We start from the raw sequence: 19,019 nt of genomic DNA, 5'->3' as shown, positions 1-19,019 counted from the left end.
GATCAGAACAAGTCTTGCATGATAACATATAATGGAGATAAGAATCAGAGGAAAGAAAAGGAAATGAAGTGAAATGAAACGACTAGTTCCCACCCAGAACAGGAATGGAAGACAGGAGAGAGCTTGCTGCGCGCTGGTGGTGCATGCAGTGCCGTACTACCACTAAGAGCCAGATAGCTAGCCTTGCATGAGATCACCTATTTATCTAGATATACATAAGACTAATTATTGGGTGCTGTAAACCACTATGAACTGAAGCACGACGCTTTACACTGAGATTGACTAGGGCATCACTTCCATCAGTTCACTTAAAACTGCATGGTGCCTTCTTTACAGAACATTTCGCATCTCTTCTACACTTAAAAGATGGCGGTCTGCAAGTAAAGAAGGGAAGGAGAGAAGAGGATCTTGTAGATTTTGGAAATCGGGTTCTAAATTTAGTGGAGAAGTACAACTAAATCTTACTTCCCACTAGCTAGATTTTAACTCGATTCACCTATTTTTACTGGCATATGTACATTACGTTCAGCTTTTCATATAAGCGTCCAATTCCATGTAAGGTCCGGTGATCTCATCTGAGTTTTTTTGGTCTGCGAAGTGTGTTGTTGTAATTTTAATGAACAATTCTAAGATAAACAAGAAACTCTAAAGATAAACAAGAGTTACAAGACTATACATGGCAAGATGTCTTTGTTAGCATAGACTACTCTGAACATTTACAGTTGCAATAGAGCAGTCGTTTTTGTACTCTGAACATTTACAGTTAATAATCTTGGAAGATGTCTCTTCCAATTTGCCCATGAATCCGGGCTGTGTTTGTTTATATATACCAGCTTGTATTTTTACTTAAAAAAAATACAAGACTACGAAAATTCAATGTGCAAATTGGAATGTTCCGGTAAACAAGCACTTAGCCTGTATTCCTCATCCCTGCAGCAATCCCATTGATTGTGATTAGCAATGTATCTCTGAGTTCTTTGTTATCATCATCACTTCTCAATCTCTTGAGTACCTCAACCTGCAACAAGTTCATGGGATTAAGATAGGGAAGCCTGCTCTCAATCAGCCTCCTCAAGATCCGATTATTGGCAGATAGTTTCTCATGTCCACTAACCACCAACACCAATTTTTCTGTCGCTAGGAGCTCCATTCTCAGTTCATCACCAAGATGGCGCCTGCTTTCTGAGACGAGGACTTCATCGTAATGTTTGGATATAGGAGTGTCTGCCTTCCCTAATATCATCTCAATGAGGTCAATGGTAGACTGGAAGAAAGGCCATTCTTTGTACATAGCTTGCAACTCTTCAGTGTGTCCCTTGTCACAAACCCCCCTTAAACCTGCCCCAACTCCAAGCCATGCTGGAAGAACAAATCTGGTTTGAGTCCATGCAAACACCCATGGAATTGCCCGAAGATGTCCAATTCCTGTAGAGGTCTTTCTTCTTGTGGGGCGGCTCCCTATGTTGAGGTAGCCAAGCTCACCCTGTGGTGTGGCCTCCTGGAAGTAGGTAAGGAATTCTGGATTTTCGTAGACTACATTTCTGTAATTCTGACAACTGATCTTGGATATCTCCTCCATGAGGTTACGCCACTTTTGTTCTCGAGGAGGTTGTGGAGGACGCAATGTTGCAAGCAGCACAGCTGTTGTATATATCTCTAGCTGTCTGACAGCAATCTGAGGCAGCCCAAATTTTGCCTGAATCATCTCTCCTTGCTCAGTAGTTCGTAGAGTACCCTGAAAGTATTTACAAGAGTTTAGGTTGCTAAGCACAAAACCTAGCTTTTTTTGTTTAACCATGAAATGTCAAGCTAAACAGATTGAGAAACTACAGAAAGAATGTCACTACAAAATTTAACTAAGACACAATTTAACAAGCATATCAGTAATGTCCTACTTCAAGACATGTGTAAACTATATGTGAACTCGTGAGCTGTCAACTTGCAAATTGGTAAATTCAAAACCACGAGGACAATCAAATTAGTTGGAGCAGGTTGATGAGCACAAAACAAAAAGATTACCATCACAGAGCCAGGCGGCTGGGATTGAATGGCAAGATATGTAGGGCCTCCTCCACGACCAATACTTCCCCCTCTCCCATGAAACAGGGTGACTTTGATATCGTACTCATTACATGCAGCTACGACATCCTCTTGAGCTTTGTAAAGTTCCCATGCAGCAGTAAAACGCCCTGCATCTTTCCCAGAATCAGAGTATCCGACCATCACCTGTTCAATATAACTTTGTAAGCTCCATAATATTCAACGGAATTCAAGAACTTCTGTAGCTACCTCTTGGTGCCCATTATGGTTCTTGATGACGTGGTCCCGGTACCAATCAACAGACAATAACTTCCTGATCACTGAGCCAGCTCCTCTCAAGTCCTTAACAGTTTCAAACAAAGGAACCACACGCAGCCTGTTCCAAGATGTATGAAATTTAGTCTGTAAAGTAATTGATCTATTCAGCCAACAAAAGTACATCATCCTATAGAGCAATGACTACATATGTATGAGGTGATTTCATAACCAGTAACAGAGATCTACCTGGAGAAGAAACCACCTTCGATTACCAATCCTATCTCTTTTCTACGCAATCACAAGGTGCCTAAGAACTACAGGCCTACAGCCTAATTTAATGTACACACAGACTAACAAAATGATAGTATACTACATCATTTTCGGTATAGCCAGAGAAATAATCCAATAAATTCAATGAAGTGCAAACGTTTGATGCCCTAGGAATGAATGTAAGTAAAGAAGTTCCATTTAATCCAGCAATACCAATATAAGATACTATACTTACGTTCCACCAGGACATGGCTTTCCTATCTCTCCACTAACAGCAAGTCGTGCATCTTTTTGCAGAAGCTCCACAGCAAGGACATCACTTGCCTGCCATTTACAACGTACAAGGCAGCATATATACCGATTGTAAAAAAAATTCATGTATTGAAACTTTGTGATTGAATAGTCAAGTTCCTTAGCCTTTAAATGCAAAGCTGGAAATCAATAATGAAAGTAGTATGGCATACGTTAGAAGCCATAGAAATCACATATGCTCCAAGTGAATCACTCCCTAGCTCAGCAGCCATGCGGAAGGTATCCAGTACTTCTCTAACATCAGAAGCAACCTGAAATGTCATGAGGAGATGCATGAGCCTCAGACATGAACTCGGCCTCGTAATCAACAGGAAGGCTCTCTAACATATTAATAATTCTCTCATTTCTGAGTTCCTTTTCCTGTTTCAATTACTTTTTCTTGCCCCTGTCAGCGACGACATAATTTAATATGAAAGCCCCTGTTTTGATTACTCATAACCTTAGCACTGACCTAATATCCATTTAGGAGTGAATTCCAAATTCACCAAGCTATGGATTATAAATTTGGGTTCAGCAGAACTACATTTCCAAAGTTCTACACCAAGTACTTCATAATTCTATTTTCAAATCTCTTCTCTTTGAATTTTTTAGGTACAAACATTTCTCGAACCACACCATCATAGTTTAAGACTTGGTCAATACTGAATAGTGGGAAAGTTACCAATTAAGTTGAACACAAGCTATGAAGTGATTCTGAGAGTATAAATAGTGTTGACCACAATCCTAACAGCTTAACTTGTAGGAATAGTCACAATTCCATCATCATGCTAGATACATTGTTTTGCTTATTAAAAGTTAATTTTATGTAGGCAAATAATGACTACCTGTAATTTCTTATATCTGTTGTAATGAAGAGACACATTACATATAGCAAATAATTCTAGTCAGTAACTTTCGGATAGAAGTAACTTGTTCTGAACTTTGGAGCATATTAATCCCAACACTATGACTTTACCTCCATGCTAAGGGGGATTAGCGGTCTTTTTCCTTTGAGCTCTCTTATTAGAAATTCCAGTTTCTTTTCTTCATCCCACTCACTGTATGTACCCATATCCAAATATTCGGTAATTGCATCAAGTGTTTCAGCATGTCTACCAGATTCCTGTCCCACATATTTGGTAATCTTCAGTTAAAATGTGTTTCAACATATAGCAAGCAACTTCTTCTGCAATAAAAAATAATAATAACAAAACAAAACACACCTGACGCAAGTCGAGCTTCATTAGTACCATCCCAAAGGTAGCAACTCTTCGGATCAGATCAGCAAGCCGACCATCAGCTAGGACCCCACATCCACATTCATGCTGCAAATAATGATGGTAATAACTTGTCATCTGAAATTGCAAAAATGCGTCTGCGCAGAGAGAGAGAGAGAGAGAGAGAGAGAGAGAGATTACCAAAGATTCATGGCATTTGATCAGTGGTTCTAAAAGTTGTTCTGATGTCTGATAAAAATCCAATGGATCAGAATCGCAAGGAAGATCCTCCAGAAGAAGCTCCAACCGTCTTTGTGTCTTTATAAGCTGTACCGGTGGCACATACACAGGCATAAGTAACTAACAAAAACAAATGACCTTGTAATCTATTCCTTTTAAAACAATCTTCTAAAAAAAGCAACACAGTCAGAATGGACAAGCAGTTCTAGAAAGAGGGTGGTATCCCAAAGCAGCATCATGAAAAAGTAATTAATAAAGCATAGCTATGTCTCCAGTAACAACAGACTTGACATATTCAAAGCAGATAAACATACCTTATCTTTTATATTACCGAGAACAATTCTATAAGGACCAATGCCAGATCTCTGAGTGGGCTTTGGCTCCAGAAGCTTTTGGAAACTAGACCTTCCAACCTGGGACTCAGCAAACATTTTCCTTTTGGCAATGAGACCAGCATTACGAAGAGAGTTCTGGGATGGAGACTTTGGCATTGAAGATTCTGGCTCATCCTACCAGATGAAATAGTATAAATATGACAACATATTGAGTTAATGCTAACTCTTGCAAAACTTGTATGTTAAACCACAGAATAATTCAAAATAGTGGTAGAAGCAAATCTCAGCATCCAGGAAAAACCGCTACCTGCTGACTTAGTTTCCCAGGCCGCCCAGTTCGAGGAAATTCACTTCTGGGGTAGTGAGATTGACCAACATTGCATTCTGCATGAAGAGGCAAGTTTTAAAGGATTCAGAAACCATGAGTAACATTGATCATAGAATACACCAGGTGCTGGTAAATAAAGACAACAGGAACACAATAATCAAAGAGAAAAGACAAATTGCTAAATGTAGATTATAGGTGGAAATAAAGCTCTAGCTCACTATATATTGTACAGGAAAAGTAAAAGTTTCTCTATGAGAATTGATTCCCTCTGTATCTGAAAAGGAAATAACTTCAAGAGCTCATATGATACACATTTCCTTTCTTGGAGCTGATATCAGGTTTGTTTGTAAAATACTTGACCAAGTTCTCATTTATTCGATTCGTATTTATGAAACAGATGGCACTCACGAAGCATATAAAATTAATAAAGTAACACAAGCTTTTGATTATAAATATTCATTTTTTTTCTTTTTTTTTCTATAATCTCTCTCTCTCTCTCTCTCTCTCTCTCTATATATATATATATATATATATAAGTAAGTAGATTTAAGAAGATAATCAGATATTCACCGGTGCAAGAGGGTTGATCAGCTCTAGCTGGAAGTTGCGTTGGAAGTGCGGCAGCTTGTTGCTTTACCTGATTTCTATTATAACAATGATGATTCCAACTTTGGTGAACGTCACACTCAGATTCTGATGAGACAATTTTAACAACGTTAACATAGCACATTGATAAACAATTGAAGCTATGGTTTCTATCGTCTCCACTTGATACTATGCAGCCAATACTAATGTCCAGTGAAAAGAACTGCAAATTGCCATACCTAGCTCTAGAATTTCGTGAGCCAATTTTGACAAGCTATCACTGCACTTATTCATGGATAGTTCAAAATTCAGGCTATCAACTTCTCGAATATAGAGATCAATAGTCATCCACCTAGATAAAAGTGAGACATCTTTCGTGACCTGCAGCAATAGAAAGAGACAAGTTGATATGGTTGGGCATAAGAGCTAGACAGTCTGACAGCATTTTAATTTGTATACAAACAATAAGTTTGGAATGTAATCATGATATCGTGGCAGCAAACTTGAATCCTTACAGTTGAAACCCCGTCTCTAATAATTAAATGAAGAGAACAATGGATATAAGAAGTGAGCAGTAAACTGATGGTTTAAAACTTTACAGAACTAACACATTCATGTCTTCCTGAAAGTTTACCAAGTAATTCTAAGCCACCAGGGCTTGCTTTATTATATACCCTCAAAACATAACTTACTTCCCAATGCAATATTAAAGTAAACTAATATATGAATAACAGAGATCTAATATAAGCCAAACTTGTGATTAGTCCATTCCTCAGGTCTTCTGTTGACATGAAGGGCCTCTCTAGATTTAATAGAGTAACTAATACCATCCGGAGAAGATTTACGAATAAAATATCAATAAGAACCACGAATACCTTTGCTGTCACATTGGGATTTCCATCTCTATCACCCCCCATCCAAGACCCAAACCTGATTGGTGTGCAAGTCAGTGGAAGTGGTTTTCCAGTGTGCTGATAAATAAATTAGAAAAAATAATAATGAGAAATTGTATAGAAGGACAGAGGGTAGCATATAAATATAAAGAATTAGAAACACAACAGTCCCACTGTCCCAGGAAAGAATTTGAAGACGAACTTTCTTTAGAGCATTGCTGACACAACGTAAATAACGAGGTACGGCTTTCCAAAGGGACTGCTCCACAATGTTCAAACCTGTGTTAAACACCATATACAAGTTTATTTTGTCTGCAAAGATGCAAAATTTCAAAGTGCCAGAGCATGTATGTATTAATTGACTCTAATGTTGAAGTGGTTTACCTGCCCTAGCTTCATCAACTGGTGTGGGTTTATGGCGCCTAAGCTCATCTGTCTGCCATATAGAAGTTATTTCTCGTACCTATAAAGCAAAAGTAAAATTTAAATCAGTAGTATTAGAGAATATACAAATCTATTAAGATGCAATCCCCCTTCACCCAACAAAATGGTTCTGGACATTTTTCTCAAAAAACAAACTGGTTCTTGGAAAAAGACAATAATGTTGGAAAAACCATACCAGATCTTCAATCACCATATCTCTGTCTTCGCTAGTAAGATCCTGTCGGTCTCTATAATCTAAAAGATGCTGCAAGTAATTTGATATTAAGTCCAAAGAAAATTTCCACATGTCTTTTACTCATAATGTTCACCATAAAAAAGAATTGCTAAAGCCACTCACAGAAACTCTAAGATGTTTGTATTGTAAGGTTCGGCGATTAATTTGTGTTGGATGTGCAGTGAGAACAATCTCGACCTCCTGCAGTAAGATGAATTATAAGTCGAGAAGACAGCTAAGTGAGCTGAGTAACTCAACAACAGCAGATATGCAGACATTGATCATACAGCAACCTAGTACCACAAGGCCACATCAATAAAGCAAGAACCTGAGCTCATTAATGTGATTTCCTTAATTACAGAGATCTAAACGATACTAGTGATATCTTATCCCCCACGAAAATCTCTCTAGGCATACAAATCAAGACGAAGAATAGAAAGCAAAGAAAAAAAGAAAGAAAGAAAAAAACCTGATTGCAAACAGTATGGTAAAGCTGGTCTGGAGATACACCACCCTGCCGAAGCTGATTAAAAATATCATCACAAGATTTTGTTAAAGTTGCCACCTTCTTCTGTCTTCGAACCCTGCACAGATCAACAATCTCCCTATATTCAATAAAATGCTTATAACAATCTCGAAGCTAAAATGTAGTCACAAACGTATAACACCAACCTCTTAAACTTCATATTTTCATTTCCAAGCAAATCATATATGAAATTCAACTTCTTCTTTTTTAAACAACATATTTAGTATAAAAATGGACATTATTTAGTGATCAAGAGCTTAATAGAGTGACTACCTGTGGTGAACTTCAGCAATGCCCATGAGATTGAGGTAATGGCTGAACGCACGAGCGAGGGTGAGCGCCTCGGCTAAGCTCATGTCCGACATCTCCGAGATTAGCTGCTTCTCCAGCTTCTCCGCCGTGTCATCTATCCCCGCCATTCTCATATTACAAGCACTCTGCAAGCGCCAAAACGCAGTCGTTTTTATCATCATTTAGTTCCTTGCAGAATTACAAACGAACTCGGGAAAATAATGCAAAATGCAAAAGCAGCGGAACCTGAGCGAGGATTCTGTTGCGATCGACTTTGTCCCTCATGTGAGCGCCGACTTCTCGCTGGAGAACCTCGAGGAGGAGATTGCCGAGCATTTTGCAGTCGTCTTCGTAGCTCTGGAACGAGATTTCCTGGGCGATGTCGTCCGTCGTGTCCGTCATTGTTGTTGCAAGAAGCAGAGAGAGAGAGAGAGAGAGAGAGAGAGAAAGCGAATAGTCTCTTACAGTAGGAAGGAAGGAGATGTTCGGGGGAGGGTGAATGTGAATGTGGGAGCTAGTTATAGAGAAGGGAAAGCCCAAGGGATAGTTCACAAGTGGTAGTCTCGCCGGGTATTGGGGGCAGCTATTTTGGTCGGAAACTTGTGTGACTCTCTGACCCCTCGGAGACCAGGTGACTCGGAGAACACTCGATTTCCTTTGTTTTTAAATGACAAGTTTAGTAAATTTATAATTATTTTGAATGCATTTTCGATTTTCTTTTTCTTTTTGTATTATCGTAGTGTCTCTGTCATTGTGATCATGTTAAAGTAACTTGGATCATGTAATTCAGATGATAATTTAAGAGTGCCTCACGCGGCGTTTAGAGCTCTTGTATTTGATATTATTAACTATGAATGTCTTCGGGATCCTTTATTTAATTTATTTATTTCCATAAAAAAATTCAGATGATAATTTTAATTTCTTGCTCTGAAATGATGAAGTTGTACACAACATGACATTTCTATCCAAAGAGATTGACGATGTTGCCCGGTCTAACGTTATTTATACACTAGATTGATTACGAGCAAAAATTAAGATGTTATAATACGCTTGTTATCGTGTCATCTTTTGCTAAAAGAATTGTCTTTATTGGATATTTCTTTCAATTAAAAAAGTTTATATTTCACTTGAATTAAGTGATTAATTATACGTTAACAACTATCGCAAATCTACTCATGATTCCGGGCACTAGTGAATAAGCACATCCTCCTACAAAAGGGAATTGAAATTGCAAGAGCATAGAACAAGTAACATTACTTTGGACCAACATGAATGAGTCTCAGATGAATGATATGCTTCGTGACTGTTGAGAAATTGTGACCATATGAAGAACATTGAGTTCTTATTGTAATCGTAGAACCATCATGTGAGACGATTTCAATGCTTTAATCATGACGTTATTGTTAATATATGCCTTGAATCATCCAATCTGTTCTGGCGGCTTATCTGTTTATCGGGTTATACTAGGTTATGGTTTCCTATTAGCACTAGTATATCGGGTTATACTAGGTTATGGTTTCCTATTAGGACTAGTATATCGGGTTTAGGGTTGTATATAAACAACCTATTGTGTGTTGTATACAAGCCGTTCTGTATTTTTCCTCAACATAATAAAACTGTTCTTCTTCTGTCCGTGGACGTAGCTAACACATCGTTAGTGAACCACGTAAATCTGTGTTCTTTCTTGCACTAGTTATAACAAATTGGTATCAGAGCCAGATTTATCTGGCCTGGTTGTGATTTCCGCCAAGAAATATGTCTGGTTTGAATGTGAAGATTGATAAATTCACAGGGAGGAACAGCTTCAGTTTATGGCAGATCAAGATGCGAGCCTTGTTAAAACAACAATGGATGTGGGCGCCGCTGGTTAAGAAGTCAGAGGATCAAGAAATCGCTGAGATGGCCAGTCTGGAGGAGAAGGCACACTCGACAATTATGTTGTGCCTTGCAGATGATATAATCACCGAAGTCGCAGAGGAGGAATCTGCGGCTGGTCTGTGGTTGAAGCTTGAGAGTCTATACATGACGAAGTCTTTAACCAACAAGTTGCTTCTAAAGCGACGTCTGTTCGGTCTGCGTATGGAAGAAGGTACATCTCTAAGAGATCACTTAGATCAGTTAAACACTGTTCTATTAGAGTTGCGTAATATCGATGTTAAAGTTGATGATGAGGATGCTGCTCTAATTCTGTTGGTATCTCTACCTTCGTCGTATGAGAATTTTGTGGATTTTTTTATTGGTGGGAGAGATACTCTGACTCTGGAGGATGTTAGATCATCTTTACATACTAGAGATATGCGCCATAAGGCGACCGGTACTAGTTCAGACAATCAGGCTGCAGGGTTGGTAGCCAGTGGAAGTTTGGGACAGAAAGGTTCGGGGAAGAAGAAATATAAGAATCCAGTTTCAAAGGGTTCAAAATCCAATGATGTCTATAACTACTGTAAAGAGAAGGGACATTGGAAAAACGAATGTCCAAAGAAGAAGAAGCAGTCTGAGAAAGCATCAGGTACTGCTGTTGTAGCAGAAGTTGACACCACTTCGGAAGAAGATCTGGCCTTGGTTGCAGATGCACACATACATCACAGGGATGTGTGGATTTTGGATACCGGGGCGTCTTATCATATATGTCCACGCAGAGAGTGGTTTTCAACCTATGAGCAGATAGATGGAGGCAATATTTCTATGGCAAACAGTTCTGCAAGTAAGGTGGTTGGAATTGGCTCAATAAAAATACGGACACATGATGGTAAATTCTGTACATTGAATGATGTTAGGCATGCTCCACACATGACGAAAAACCTGATTTCTTTGGGTCTTCTAGATAGCAAAGGTTTCAAGTACAAAGGCTCATGTGGAATTTTAAATGTCTACAAAGGTACCAATGTGGTTCTGAAAGGTGTCAAGCGAGGTACTTTATATATTCTGCAAGGTTCAACGCTGTCAGGCTCGGCTGCTGTTGCATCATCATAGGTTCACAAGGATGATATGACCAAGCTATGGCACATGAGGCTTGGTCATATGAGTGAAAGAGGGATGCAAATTCTGTCAAAGAATGATCTTCTTGGTGGCCACAAGGTCAAGGATTTTAGTTTCTGTGAACATTGTATCTTTGGGAAGCTACATCGCAGAAAATTTCCTAAAGCGATTCATAGAACTAAAGGCACGCTTGATTATATCCATTCTGATTGTTGGGGTCCCTCTCGCGTTGACTCTTTGGGAGGTCACAGATATTTTGTGTCTATGATTGATGACTACTCAAGAATGACTTCGGTGTTCATGATGAAGCATAAAAGTGACGCTTTCAAGAATTTCAAGCAGTGGAAGGCATTAGTTGAAAATCAAACAGGGAAGAAGATCAAGAGGCTGCGAACTGATAATGGTCTGGAATTCTGTTCTGCTGAATTTGATGATTTCTGCAAGACTGAAGGTATTGCAAGGCACCATACAGTCCGGAATACACCACAGCAAAATGGTGTAGCAGAACGTATGAATCAGACACTTCTGGAGAGAGCTAGGTGCATGCTCTCTAATGCTGGATTAGAAAGAAGGTTCTGGGCAGAAGCGGTGAATATTGCTTGTTATCTGATAAATCGTGGACCACACACAGGTATACATCTCAAAACACCTTATGAGATGTGGTCTGGTAAGTCTGCTGATTACTCCAATCTGAGGGGTTTTGGGTGCTCTGCTTACTATCATGTAAGTGAGGGTAAGTTAGAACCAAGAGCTAAAAAAGGAGTGTTTGTAGGCTATGGAGATGGGGTTAAAGGTTTCAGAATCTGGTCTCCATCTGAAATGAGGGTTATACTGAGTAGGAATGTAGTATTTGATGAAAATTCTATGTTTAACCCTACTATGAAGTCTGTGGTTGTATCAGAAAATTGTAGTGTTGAGAAACAGGTGGAGCAACAAGTCACTGAAGATGTGAGTGAACCACAACAAGAAGATCAGCACCTACATTCAGAATCAGAACAAATGGTTGCTAATCAGCATAGTTTGACTCATGAGCGATCTAGGAGACCAAACTTTGGGAAACCACCTACAAGGTATGGTTTTGAGGACATGGTGGCTTATGCACTACAGGTTGCTGAAGAGGTGGATCCTCATGAGCCGTCCACCTACAAGGAAGCAGTTACAAGTACAGAGTCAGCTCAATGGCTTGCTGCAATGGGAGATGAAATGGAATCACTTCAGAAAAATCAGACTTGGGAATTGACCAAACGACCTGATCAGGGGAGAAAGGTTATTACTTGCAAATGGATTTTCAAGAAAAAGGAAGGGTTGTCACCTGCTGAGGGCATCAAGTATAAAGCTCGAGTAGTTGCAAGAGGGTTCCATCAGAAAGAGGGAGTTGACTACAATGAAATTTTCTCACCTGTGGTCAGACATACTTCTATCAGGGTGCTACTAGCCATAGTTGCACATCAGAATCTGGAGCTTGAGCAACTAGATGTGAAGACAGCGTTCTTACATGGAGAATTGGAAGAAGAGATTTACATGACTCAGCCAGATGGTTTTCAAGTTCCCAGAAAGGAAGACTATGTTTGCAAGTTGAAGAAGTCCTTGTATGGACTAAAGCAGTCCCCTAGACAGTGGTACAAGAGGTTTGATAGTTATATGATAGAGATCGGCTACATCAGGAGTCCGTATGATTGTTGTGTCTACTACAACAAGTTAACAAATGGTTCCCTCATTTATCTGGTCCTGTATGTAGATGATATGCTGATAACTGCAAAAGACAAGTCTGATATTCAGAAGTTGAAGGGTCTCCTCAGTGCAGAGTTTGAGATGAAGGATTTGGGAGCAGCTCGAAAAATTTTGGGAATGGAGATTTACAGGGATAGAAGTCAGAAGAAGCTTTTCTTATCACAGAAAGGCTACATCCAGAAAATATTATCCAGGTTTGGTATGTCTACATCCAGATCTTTAGATACTCCAAGTGCTGCAAATATTCATCTGTCTACTGCGTTTGCACCTAAATCTGCTGAGGAGAAGGAATACATGTCTCGAGTTCCTTATGCTAGTGCAGTAGGAAGCTTGATGTATGCTATGGTTTGCACTAGGCCTGATCTTGCACATGCTGTTAGTGTTGTCAGCAGATTTATGGGTGATCCTGGAAAGGAGCATTGGCAGGCTGTGAAGAGAATTTTCCGGTATCTCAAAGGTACGTCTGATGTTGGTCTCATTTATGGAGGTGATACAAACTGTTTGGTAACAGGCTATTCAGATAGCGATTATGCTGGAGATGTTAACACTAGGAGATCTATGACTGGTTATGTCTTTACTCTTGGTGGCTCTGTGGTTAGCTGGAAAGCTACTTTGCAGCCTACAGTGACCTTGTCTACTACTGAAGCAGAGTACATGGCTCTGACAGCCGCTGCAAAGGAAGGCATATGGTTGAGGGGACTGGTCAGTAGTCTTGGTTTGCATCATGATCAGGCTATAGTATATTGCGATAGTTTGAGTGCAATATGTTTAGCTAAGGATCAAGTTCATCATGAGAGGACTAAGCACATTGATGTCAGGTATCATTTTCTGAGAGATGAGATCAGAATTAAGGTGAAGAAGGTGGGCACTGCTGACAATCCCGCTGATATGTTCACCAAGTCGGTTCCACACAGCAAGTTCCAACATTGTTTGGAATTGCTAAATGTTACAAGCTGTTAGTTGCCCTTTGGGGGCGACATATGAGGAAGAAAGAGTTTTCTGTACATCTGGCATCACTATGGTGCATCTGGTACATCTGTTATTTGTGAGAGGATTCAAGTCAAGGTGGAGATTTGTTAATATATGCCTTGAATCATCCAATCTGTTCTGGCGGCTTATCTGTTTATCGGGTTATACTAGGTTATGGTTTCCTATTAGGACTAGTATATCGGGTTATACTAGGTTATGGTTTCCTATTAGGACTAGTATATCGGGTTTAGGGTTGTATATAAACAACCTATTGTGTGTTGTATACAAGCCGTTCTGTATTTTTCCTCAACATAATAAAACTGTTCTTCTTCTGTCCGTGGACGTAGCTAACACATCGTTAGTGAACCACGTAAATCTGTGTTCTTTCTTGCACTAGTTATAACAGTTATAGAAGTATGGAAGCGAAATGTTACATTTTCTTGACGTAATTCACATAGGTGGAGCAACTTTATTTTTCGATGACAAACTTATTTACAAGTATTATTGACTTGGAATAATATTTAGTCAAAGACCGGACAATTCTTATCTCCACCTAGATGAGGTTCATTTTTCTATTGTTAATTTCATCTCATATTTGATTCTGGTAACCTAGCTGGCGGGTAAAGCAGAGAAGAATCTAAAGACAACAAAACGACACCACAAGTGGGTTTTGACCAAAACAGTCCTCCTCAGACGACTCCCCCTTCCCTATAAGTCTATAACGCTATAAGCCGCCGTCAGGGGTACGATCGTCCCGCTCAGACTAATATGGCAAGCGCAGCCGGGTCGTCTCGGGTGCCCAGAGTTGGTGTGGCGGTGTTTCTTCTCAGAGGCAAAACTGTGCTTCTAGGACGACGTCGTTCCTCTATCGGCGCCTCCACTTTTGCTCTCCCCGGCGGCCATCTCGAGTTCGGTAAAACCCTCAACGTAATTTATCACCCTTTTATTCCAGTCTTTCTGTTTTCTGTTTTCCGATTTCGGATTTGTTATGAACAGGTGAGAGCTTTGAGGAGTGTGCGGCGAGGGAAGTGAAGGAAGAGACTGGTTTGGAGGTCGACAAGATCGAGTACGTGACCTTGACGAACACCTTGTTCTTGGATGAACCCAAACCGGCGCATTACGTGACCATCTTCATGCGGGCGAGTATGAAAGATCCCGATCAAGTTCCCCAGACTGTTGAGCCTGACAAGTGCGACGGTTGGGGTTGGTACGAGTGGGACGACCTCCCCAAACCACTGTTTTGGCCTTTGGAGAAGATGGTGCAGAGTGGGTTAAGTCCTTTTCCGGATCCCAATTCCGGGCAGTAGAGAACTGTAATGTCTTTAGTGTTTCCTTCAAAGTTCCAAGGGGTCTGTTTCAATGTGATTGCCGAATAATGTCACAAATTCTGCAGCTTCTGAGTTTCTGTTGTTCTCTAAATCCAATTGAATTAAACTTGGGAAATATATTTAGTCTTTTGCGATTATACTTCCCATTAGGAAATTTGAACTTGAGACATGGTTGTGAAGTTTTATCATGTACAAATGTGATGGTTAACAGATTCTGGCTCAGGCTTCAAAGGGTATGTGACCCCAGCCTTGTGGCTCTGCATCAACCTGTTCAACTGGTTTAGTAAGACTCTGATCGATGAATCAAACGATACCAACCTGCAACATTTCATGGTGATATCAATATAGAAATTAAACTGCTAAATTGGGTGAACTTTAGTTAACTGTTGGAGATAAATTTCAGTCACCCCGAATTTTAAATAATAAAATTTAAATTTAAAAACGTGACAATTCAAATCAAATTAAAATAATTATATTTATAAGTTGTATAATACTTGAATTACAAGATAACTGCAATTGTTACAAAAAAAAATCTCAAATTACAACGTTATATCCTTGTCGATGCATCCCCAAACTCTCACGCAAACACGAACATCAACCTACATAAATACCCTACACCATAGATTGGTGCACCGGGTTGTAAACAACAAATCCAATGAGCTTTTTAAGCTCGTATGAGTAAACATAACTTAAGATATTAATGTTTATAAGATATAAGAAACGACATTTAAATTTCACACAAAACACTTGCAATAATGCATGATAAATAATAATTTTCTTGCATTAAAGCATAGTTCAAGAAATCATAAAAAAACAAAATAAAGAAAATGAGCAAAACCAACAACTCAACCAGAACTATAGAACATTTACTTGAAAACCAATATAATAACTATCACTTTATTATTTTTAAACACAATATCTTTTTCTCAAAAGGGAAGAACATGACAAATTCATGTCTTTAGAATTTAACAACTCAACAACCAACACAAACATAACACAGTTAAATTCTCTTTTAAAAGCATGCACTCATGAGACTCATATAACCCCAATAGGTTACCCTTCATGTCATGCATAGGCAGTCAAACTAGAGCTATAACTGATCGTAACTAATCACCCAGCCAAAGGCTTCGTTCCCGATTTAATTATCATCACCAGGTCTGAAGACGTTTTAACAAGACTCAATGTTAAAACAACACGTACAATATGCACTCATGAGACCCATATAACCCCAATAGGTTACCCTTCATGTCATGCATATGCAGTCAAACTAGAGCTATAACTGATCGTAACTAATCACCCAGCCAAAGGCTTCGTTCCCGATTTAATTATCATCACCAGGTCTGAAGACGTTTTAACAAGACTCAATGTTAAAACAACACGTACAATATAATCAATCCACCCATGATAATATTGTGCAAAACCAAGAGACTCTCACAACATCACAAAATGAAAAAGTCATACAATTAAACAAATTTACCGAAAATGTACATTTTCTTCACTTCTGGTCTCATCCGCCAATAAAAAACCAAATATGCAACAATAACATTAAAGAATATAATATAGCTACGTGTATATGTATATCATTATTACCATTAAATATACATGTACAAATAGACTATACTATATAAATATCAACAATTATAGTTTTATCTCACACTCAACATTAATCATAGTTCACAAGCACCAAACCCTTGAAATCATTTTAGTAAATTTCATTTTACTTACCCATGAACTATAGACTAAGGTCATGTAATTTTAAATTAAAAGTATTTTTAGAACAATTTATAAAAGTTGATGCCACATGAACTATGTTAATATTTTAATTAAATTGAAATAAGTGAGGTTTACTCGCCTTGAATTTCCTGCTACGTCTTCTCTTGTCGCAATAAAAAATGCACTAAACACCGCAACCCATTTCATACGAAGCATCACATACCTAATCATATCAAGGTCGCAATCTCATTAACACTTGAAGCACAATACTATGATTAAAGTTCTACTCCCCCAATTCAACTAAACTCAAAGTCAAGTCACCGCAACTAACTTAGTTTGAATACCCAATGGTCAAATTTACACAACCACCAAAATATTTGAAACTCCCTAACATGTGAATTAGCAACCAAAAACTACCGATTGCATAACAAATACTCAATATCGACGAGTCAATGATAAATGAAGTTAAAATTACTCATATGGCCTTACACATACTCACTAACACACGCTGACAGTCGTGTCTACGTGAATGCATAACACGTTGCCCATATATACACACGCTAAGCAACCCAAAACCACCAACATATCGCAAAGGCAAGTAAATATAGCAACTTCATACCTGCAAGCCGAATCCACTCGCCAAATCCATTTATAGGCGCCAGTAATAAGCTCACATCTCACCAAATTCAAATCTGGAGCTTCAACCTTGAATTGACTCAGAAAATTTGCAAGGATTAACAAAGGAAGAACTAAGATGCACGATCTAACCAAATTTTGAGTTTCACTATCATCAAATATGAGAAACTCGACAGCTTTACTGCCCTCACATTGATGCCTCAATTTGTAGTCTTTGATGAGGATTGGAGGTCGAAGACTGCTATAGGAATGACATGAAGATGAACGTGAAGCTGACTAAGTCATCCTCGCCACCGAGAGGTGCAGGAAAACGCCAACACACACAATATGCCACCTCTCACAAAAGCTTCGATTTGCAGCCACAATGGAAATGGAGATCTACAACCTTGAGTGGGCAGACCAAGGGAAGGAGGCGACGCCCTCTAACGTTGAGACTATCACCGGAACACGCCGAAATCAATCAAACCAGTTCCGGATTACAACCGCATCGCAACACCCTTCCCAACTTCAATTCTCTCTAACCAGCATGAAATGGTACAATCCACCCCCGCAAGGAAGCACGCAAGGAGGAGAGGGAACGATCTTGACCTGTGTCGGTGCCTAGAACCTCCGAAAAAAGCCGGGTTAAATTATGAGGTGTTGCCACCAAAAGGGTACGTCAAATCTCACATACGAGCATGAAGTGGCGCAAACCGCCACCACAGGGAAGCTTAGAGGAAGGAGGCGAGTCAGTTTGGACCAATCGCGAGATCAGGTGATACCGGACAGCGCCGGAAAAGCCGGGTCGAATCGGCCAAGTCTAAGTTGGGTCAAGAGAAAAATTTTGATTCAGAAGAAGGCGCGTGAGGATGACTAAAGAGGAAGAAAAGGTGTGCGCGTAAAAACTAAAAATCATAAAGGAAAATTACTTATTTATACATAAAATTCTCAGAATCTCAAAACTTCTGTTGATTACAACTTTTTCATATGATCTCCATACTATGTGTGCCGCATGTCTACGAACTCGTATCAACGAGCTCTACGACTCTCAAGAAGAACGTTTTCTAAGAAACCTAAAAAGTAAAAAGTCAACTCCTTGACCTCTCATTATAACGTTTCCAAGTAATTAATTCGCTTGAACCCTTTTTATTTCCACACTCGTACTATAAAACTAGACTACCACCAAATTAATAAAATTCAGAACGTATTTATAATTCAATGATAATTTCCAGGATAGTACAAGTGAACTGTTAGAGTATCTCCAACAACTCATTTTAAAATTCTCTATTATAAAATATGAAAACACTAAATCTCTAAAAAGAAAAGGTCTCAACTCATTCTTAAAATTCTCTATTATAGATAATAAAAACACTAAATATCTTAAAAGAAAATGTCTCAACCCAACAGCTCATGTATTGTATTGTATAAAATTAAATACAAATATGTATAATTAAATGAAGATCAAATTAAATCGCATAATGTAATAATTTGTACCAAGACGAGAGAATGAGAGATAAATCATTATTCATCTTTTTTAGGTTATTTTTTTAGGATTGAGAGTGATTTTTTTTTAAGAAATAAAGTTTAGATATTGTTTTCAAAATTTTATAAATTTATAAAATTCTATAAATTTAGATATTTTGTTTATTTCTCTTCTCACTTTCTCTATTATATAAGATGATTTACGTGGTCGGTTCAAGCTAACAATTGATATTTTCCTCTATAATAAATATTATTTATGTTTTAGAGAAG

The 19,019-nt window shown here is 38.7% G+C and overlaps 2 protein-coding genes across 3 annotated transcripts; one reads left to right on the top strand and one right to left on the bottom strand.

The window, feature by feature from the left end:
• Nucleotides 1–692: 692 nt before the first annotated feature.
• LOC126790443 (phosphoenolpyruvate carboxylase 4) lies at nt 693–8,546 on the bottom strand. Of its 2 annotated transcripts, none has more exons than XM_050516677.1 (20): nt 8,179–8,546; nt 7,915–8,078; nt 7,585–7,720; nt 7,239–7,316; nt 7,077–7,145; nt 6,842–6,920; nt 6,660–6,736; nt 6,440–6,535; nt 5,804–5,945; nt 5,550–5,672; nt 4,959–5,035; nt 4,631–4,825; nt 4,278–4,403; nt 4,083–4,184; nt 3,836–3,982; nt 3,033–3,131; nt 2,804–2,892; nt 2,290–2,416; nt 2,020–2,226; nt 693–1,735 (listed from the first exon to the last, which is right to left on the bottom strand). In XM_050516677.1, the coding sequence occupies exons 1-20, from the start codon at nt 8,332–8,334 to the stop codon at nt 911–913; spliced, it is 3,114 nt and encodes a 1,037-aa protein (XP_050372634.1). In that variant the 5' UTR covers nt 8,335–8,546; the 3' UTR covers nt 693–910. The 2 variants fall into 2 exon arrangements, with proteins under 2 accessions (XP_050372634.1, XP_050372635.1); XM_050516678.1 differs by having other exon boundaries at nt 7,585–7,699.
• A 5,796-nt stretch (nt 8,547–14,342) lies between these two features.
• On the top strand, nt 14,343–15,062 carry LOC126790460 (geranyl diphosphate phosphohydrolase-like). Its single transcript, XM_050516698.1, has 2 exons — nt 14,343–14,524; nt 14,608–15,062. Exons 1-2 carry the CDS (start codon nt 14,380–14,382, stop codon nt 14,916–14,918), a joined length of 456 nt encoding a protein of 151 aa, XP_050372655.1. The 5' UTR covers nt 14,343–14,379; the 3' UTR covers nt 14,919–15,062.
• The last annotated feature ends 3,957 nt before the right edge of the window (nt 15,063–19,019 follow it).

The sequence above is a fragment of the Argentina anserina genome, chromosome 4 (assembly GCF_933775445.1).
Source record: "Argentina anserina chromosome 4, drPotAnse1.1, whole genome shotgun sequence".
Taxonomy (NCBI): Eukaryota; Viridiplantae; Streptophyta; class Magnoliopsida; order Rosales; family Rosaceae; genus Argentina; species Argentina anserina.
Note: the sequence above shows the minus strand (reverse complement) of the source record. Positions and strands in the feature narration are given on the sequence as shown.

Coding starts and splice junctions, on each gene's coding strand:
- LOC126790443 (XM_050516677.1), bottom strand. CDS start 8,334: ATGACGGACACGACGGACGACATCGCCCAGGAAATCTCGTTCCAGAGC. Junction 3,132..3,835: donor TAATCCCCCTTAGCATGGAG/GTAAAGTCATAG, acceptor ATGACATTTCAG/GTTGCTTCTGATGTTAGAGA. Junction 2,417..2,803: donor AAGCCATGTCCTGGTGGAAC/GTAAGTATAGTA, acceptor ATCTTGGAACAG/GCTGCGTGTGGTTCCTTTGT.
- LOC126790460 (XM_050516698.1), top strand. CDS start 14,380: ATGGCAAGCGCAGCCGGGTCGTCTCGGGTGCCCAGAGTTGGTGTGGCG. Junction 14,525..14,607: donor CGGCGGCCATCTCGAGTTCG/GTAAAACCCTCA, acceptor TGTTATGAACAG/GTGAGAGCTTTGAGGAGTGT.